Source organism: Ranitomeya variabilis, chromosome 1 (assembly GCF_051348905.1).
Source record: "Ranitomeya variabilis isolate aRanVar5 chromosome 1, aRanVar5.hap1, whole genome shotgun sequence".
NCBI lineage: Eukaryota > Metazoa > Chordata > Amphibia > Anura > Dendrobatidae > Ranitomeya > Ranitomeya variabilis.
Genome location: NC_135232.1, coordinates 97,273,605 through 97,279,604, shown reverse-complemented (window position 1 = coordinate 97,279,604; position 6,000 = coordinate 97,273,605). Strand labels below are relative to the sequence as shown.

Below are 6,000 nucleotides of genomic sequence, written 5' to 3'. Positions count from 1 at the left end.
GGAAGATGGGATAAAAATAGCGTTAAATAGGGGCAGAGGTGGGCATTACATTAGTGTGTTTGTTATGCGTTTATTACCCACCTAAGTTGCCGAAATACCTTTGCAAAGTCTCCGTTTTCGCCTGTCAATCAGGCTGGTCTGGTCAAAAGGGCGTCTTGTCTTCCCCCAGATTTTGCGTAGTTTTCCGTTGGTGGCGTAGTGGTGTGCGCATGCCCAAGGTCCCGAATCCTCTGCCAGGGGATTTAAAAAAGCGCGCTGTTCGTGATTTCATTGGTGATCGGTGGGCGCGGCCATCTTCCTTTGGCCGCGCGTGCGCAGAAGCGGTGCTCTGCTGGCCGCGGCTTCAGGAAAATGGCTGCGGGATGCCGCGCGTGCGCAGATGGATATCGCGGCGGCCATTTTCCTGAAGCCGCGGCCAGCAGAGCGCCGCTTCTGCGCACGCGCGGCCAAAGGAAGATGGCCGCGCCCACCGATCACCAAGGAAATAACGAACAGCGCGCTCTTTTAAATCCCCTGGCAGTGGATTCGGGACCTTGGGCATGCGCACACCACTACGCCACCAACGGAAAACTACGCAAAATCTGGGGGAAGACAACGCCCTTTTGACCAGACCAGCCTGATTGACAGGCGAAAACGGAGACTTTGCAAAGGCATTTCGGCAACTTAGGTGGGTAATAAACGCATAACAAACACACTAATGTAACGCCCACCTCTGCCCCTATTTAACGCTATTTTTATCCCATCTTCCAAAAACGTGGTGACAGGTTCCCTTTAAGTATATCATTCCACGTGTTAATTCATAGTTTTGATGCCTTCAGTGTGAATGTACAATTTTCATGGTCATGAAAATACAGAAAAATCTTTAAATAAGAAGGTGTGTCCAAACTTTTGGTCTGTACTGTGTATATATATATATATATATATATATATATATATATATATATATATATATATATATATATATATATATATATATATATATGTACATATGTATATATATATGTATATAAATATATATTTTGACATTTTTGTTGTTTTATGATATAGATTATTGTCATGTATTTTTTAAACTTATGGATCTCTTCATTTTTTCGGGGAATGTCTCCGATCATTTTGTCTCCCAGATATAAACTGTTACTAGACACAGAGAACACAGGATGGCTCAGCTGAACAAGCGATCCTGTGTATGGGAGTGACAGCCAGTGGGACAGCCATCTAATGTGGTTTGGGGCCTTTAGAATGATGGAGCAGCAGTAGCTGTTGGGGATATTGACAAGAGAAGACGTGGCTTAACAAGCATATGGCCACTTCATAGTGTGAAGCCATAAAATAAAGGTGTTACGGAATAACTATACAGCTGTGGCACTCACCTACTTTAGCGGTGTAAAGACCAGCACAACCCTGAGGACTCCTCCTGCTGAGCCAATCCAAATGGCTCCAGATTTAGATCATTATGGAAAAACAAAAAACACTCATAAAAGTTGATGGAAAGTGAACGCTGTTAGTATAACTTGTAGGGAACATCCAGGGAAGTAAAAAGAGCTGCATATTTCTTGTCAAACATGTTTTGAAGTCTGCCCGACTTGTTCCTTTAGGTGCCAGATGAAGTCAGACCAACTACAAAAAGGTTTGTCTTATAATAAACACAGACACATTTTTTACTGCCTTGGAGGTTTCCTACAACTTACCGTATATTGATAGCACTCACTTTTCAACCACTTTTTCCCCCCCTAACAAGGATAAGAGGTTTGAGATTGCTACATTTCCCTAAGATTTCATTCACTTATATACTAAGCTCCAAGAAACATATATATCATCCAGGAAAAGATGGGAGAGTTAGAAACCCAAGAAAGCTGGCAATATCTAGCAGAGTATAGTTTTCAAAAGTATTAGGTAACTCCTTAATTTAAGGAGTGGATTTTTTTGGAATGATAGGCAGTATTGGTTTCGGGGCCCGTCCTGCTCTTTCTTGCCTGGTCTTCTCCGTGGTTCTCCATCAGATCACAAATCGGGCTCATTAATTGCTGGGTTTAGAAATAGGAACAACGTGTGAACTTTAGATTGAAGAAAATTAAAAGGACACAAGGTGTCTGTTCAAAAGACTTTGTTCTTGAGGACTCTGAGCTTCCAGTTGGTGCTATTGGTGTGAGACAACACGCGTCCTTTGTATTTCTTTCTCGGATGGTTGGTAATAATCCACCTTTATAGTCAAGGAGCTGATTTCTATTTAGTTCTCAGCTGAGCAGGGATTCATTTCGCTTTGTACCTGGAAATATATGCTTTGCACTGATTTTGTGCACCAATAAAAAACAGGAATGGAACTGAACTTCTGTGCTGCTGTCTGACTGCAGCGATACCATTTTTCTACCACTCCATAGCTAATCTTGGACACTGTGCACTCCCTTCACAGCTGATAGCTGCACAAAAACTGAGAAAGATCCTGGAGTCCCAGCACTTAGACCCTACTATCACATATATATCGCAAGCCTGAGTGATGCACCAAATGTTTTCCGTGACAGTAAAAAAAAAAACCTTAACAAAGAGCTATTACCTTTTTTTTTTTTAAAAAAATCATGTTAAACTGGACACACAATATAACAGTGGCTGCAGAGCAGAATAAAATTATTATTTTTTTTTTATAATTTCTCCTCTCGGTTATGGAATTATTTGACACCTCTGCAGCCACTATAACATCATGCATAAAGCTCAAAGTGAAAAATGTGGTGAAAGGTCCTCTCCTAGCAAACATAGGAAGAGACAAGACTTAAATCCCACATTTAGTACTGATGTGTAATATGAGATATGGAAGAACTCAGATCAGTAAAATGGGTTTAGATGAAGAACCCCTGAATATCTGATGTCTGTTAATCACAGATGTGTGTCCAATTCAATATATATTAAAATATATATTAATAAAAAAATCAATATAAGTGATGCAACGGATCAAACACTATTTATATTATTGCTCCTGCGAGATTTTTATGGCAGACCATAAAAATTGATTTATGGTAATAACACAATATTCGTGGAGTCTTATCAGATGTAAAATGTCTATAACCAACCTTTCGATATTTTCCTTCTTCTTGGTTTTCTTATTACGTCTCACCATCCGGCTCCGGTAGCTGTTTCTCCGAGCGGGGCCGGTTTTTATTGATGTATTCTCAAATGGTGTTGTTGTTATCGCCACCTTGCTTCCACTCTATGAGGAAACGGCAAGATTTAGGAGGTCTCCATACATGCAATATTTACACAGCCCTGTATCAAAAAGGCAGACAAACATGTTCTCTAGCTTAGAAACACAGTCTACGTTTCTCTTATTTACTTTTGCCTTCTTTCTTTTTTTACATCCTGTTCCTGTAAATGATTTATATTGGACTTTTGGGGGGGATTTGTTGGCACCAGAAGGCTGCAACAAACAACTAAAGTTTCTAAAAAACTTTTTAAACAGTGCACAAACCATGGGTGATTTACAACCCTCGCTGCCAAGGGGAAGGAAACTCTAAAACTTACCTTAAGTAGAAGCTCTATGACTTCTGTGTGAACAAGGCCATGAACTGGCTCATCATTTATATGAGTAATAAGATCTCCGGCTTTGAGACCAGCTTGATAGGCCGGACTTCCTTCTTCAACACTCTATGTAAAAGATAAAAAAAAATAGTATGCAAAAACAGGCAAACAAACAATGATGAACTGTAATAAAAAAATATATGTTACAGAAGAAAAATTGTTAGAAAGAAAAAAAACAAAAAAAACAAGACTTACCCAGACAATATGGTGCACCGTGTAAACATCGCTGTCACCAACAAACACTCTGATCGCCTGCAGAGTGAAGCCAAATTTTTTGCCAGAACTCTGAATGATGATCGGTTGCCTTGGGCTGAAGGATGAGATTGAAGAATCCCGACTGGGAGAGGAATCTCTGGAGGATGGGTCTGAAGACAAGGAGAGGGGGGAAACTGGACTTCCAAGAGGGGACACACTGTAGACATCTACAAAAGAAAAACGGCAAAGATACATTAATATTTGCAGAGACATTATTTATGTTGTGAACAGACAGCAAAGCAATGGATGAAGTAGTCAGTTGCCATTTTAAGCAATTCAGTGACAAATACAAACCATGCAGGAAATATATCATATAATGGGGTGTTATCAGACTGGCAGTTCTTTCACATTTGGAAATCCCATCCCTGAAATTTTGAGACCCAAGCTACAATTCAAGTAAAAAATCAAATATTGCCTAAAGAACATGGAATCCTTACAGACTGATCTACCCTGCTATTACAAATCATAGAATTATACTCATTTTTTTTTTAAATTGTGAAGCCCATAAACAGCAGGCAAGAAAGTATTTAGACAAATCTGAAAACCGTTAATGAAAAAACTGACTGAGGATAGCTTTATTAAATCAATACATCAAAGGAAAATGGCAATGAAGCAAACACTTCTGGAAAGCTATCCAAAACTGGAATAAGCATTGTTAGCACGTTGTACATAATTGTGCCTGTTCCCCGACCTGCAGCTTGTCAAACGTCTGTCTCCTCCAACATGAACCTCACACGGCTGGAGGATTCACAGCAAATTGTAAACTTTTAACCACTAAATACAATGGAGTCACTGTTCACCGTGGAAGATTTCTATACTTCTAACAGGTCATTAAAGCTATAGTGAAAAGCAAGCTAATGTTGGATAAGAACAAGAAGAAGTAGATCTTGTTGTGAAAAACAACAAATATTATTATTATTATTTTTTTTAAAAAAGGTACAAAAAATAAAAAGTAATCCACTACTAATCACCAGTACTACACACAAAGCCATATAGTGAACACAGGATTCCTTAAGGAGTAAACACACTTTTAGAGGACTCTTGACATGTCCTAGACACACGTTAGAAGTGTTCATTAGTGGGTGACCAGAGAGTGCCGAGACCTCCACTGAGTAATAAAAAGAAGGAGCAGGAGCGCTCGGCTTTATTGTGATCTCAGAAGGTGAAAATGGTCACATTATAAAGTCCATCTTCAATTACCATGGAGTTCAGAACTCTAACTAGAATCCTTCCGCTCCTCCAATTTAGCAATTGTCAGCTACTGGACCGCTACCGATCAAAACTTCTGACATGTTGCTATAATAGGTCAACGTTTTTTCTGAAAGTGCAGTTACACACTTAAAGGGAGTCTGTCATCCCCAAACTGCATATAAAAAAACAGTGCTGTAGGAGACTTAGCCCCTATAGCACCCACACTAGCAGTGTACCTGTTACCTGTACGGTGCCTGAGAAAATAACTTTCAATTCATAAGCAAAGGAGGAGGCTTCGGTGCTCCCTTGGCGTGGCCAAGAGTATGGTGCAGCTTACACCTCGTCATTTACATATTGGGGCACAATACCAGCTTCTGATTGACTGTGCTCGTTTCCCATAGCAAACACTGTCTGAATGCTGCCGGCGCAGCTGCCAGGCCCATACACTGCTGCCTTCGATGCTGCAGAACTAGACTGTTGTGGCAGTATGTGATGAAACCACTAGTAATGTAAAATATTAGCTTTAATTTGAAAAAAAAAAAAAAAATAGCAATTCTCGGATAAAGTTGTTGATTTGGGAACACTCCCATGTAGTCCTTCATATTCATGAGCTCTGCATAACTTTGTCCTATCAATGATTGACAACTTTCTGCCTATGCACAGAGCACACAGAAAGCTGACAATCGGTAGTGGGGGAGGGGTTACAGAGCGCCCAGCATTTGGTGCTATATCTGCAGCAGATAAAATCGTAATTTTATCAAAATTGCAGCAGGCATCCTTGTAGGTAATACATTGATGGAATCAATCAGTTGGGGTAGCAGATATCTGGTGCATAGCTGAAGTGTATAGTTTTCAGCATGAGCTGAATGATGTCAATGATGCCTATCTTAATGGCCACTAATGCAGTTTATCATGCAAGTAGTGCATTGCTTACAAGATCTTTGCTATAGAGCTTGCAAGTGCTGCTCTGAAATTGCCCAGATTGCT

At 40.1% G+C, this 6,000-nt stretch overlaps 1 protein-coding gene across 8 annotated transcripts in view; it reads right to left on the bottom strand.

Annotated features, from left to right (window-relative positions):
• MAST4 (microtubule associated serine/threonine kinase family member 4) overlaps positions 1-6,000 on the bottom strand; it is a 611,899-nt gene that overhangs the window by 11,006 nt on the left and 594,893 nt on the right. For all 8 annotated transcript variants that reach the window (XM_077286460.1, XM_077286468.1, XM_077286501.1 and 5 more), the window contains 3 exons: positions 3,763-3,989; positions 3,511-3,633; positions 3,063-3,199 (listed from right to left, as the gene is read on the bottom strand). In XM_077286460.1, coding sequence (XP_077142575.1) covers positions 3,063-3,199; positions 3,511-3,633; positions 3,763-3,989 — 487 coding nt within the window. The remainder of the gene's footprint in view (positions 1-3,062; positions 3,200-3,510; positions 3,634-3,762; positions 3,990-6,000) is intronic.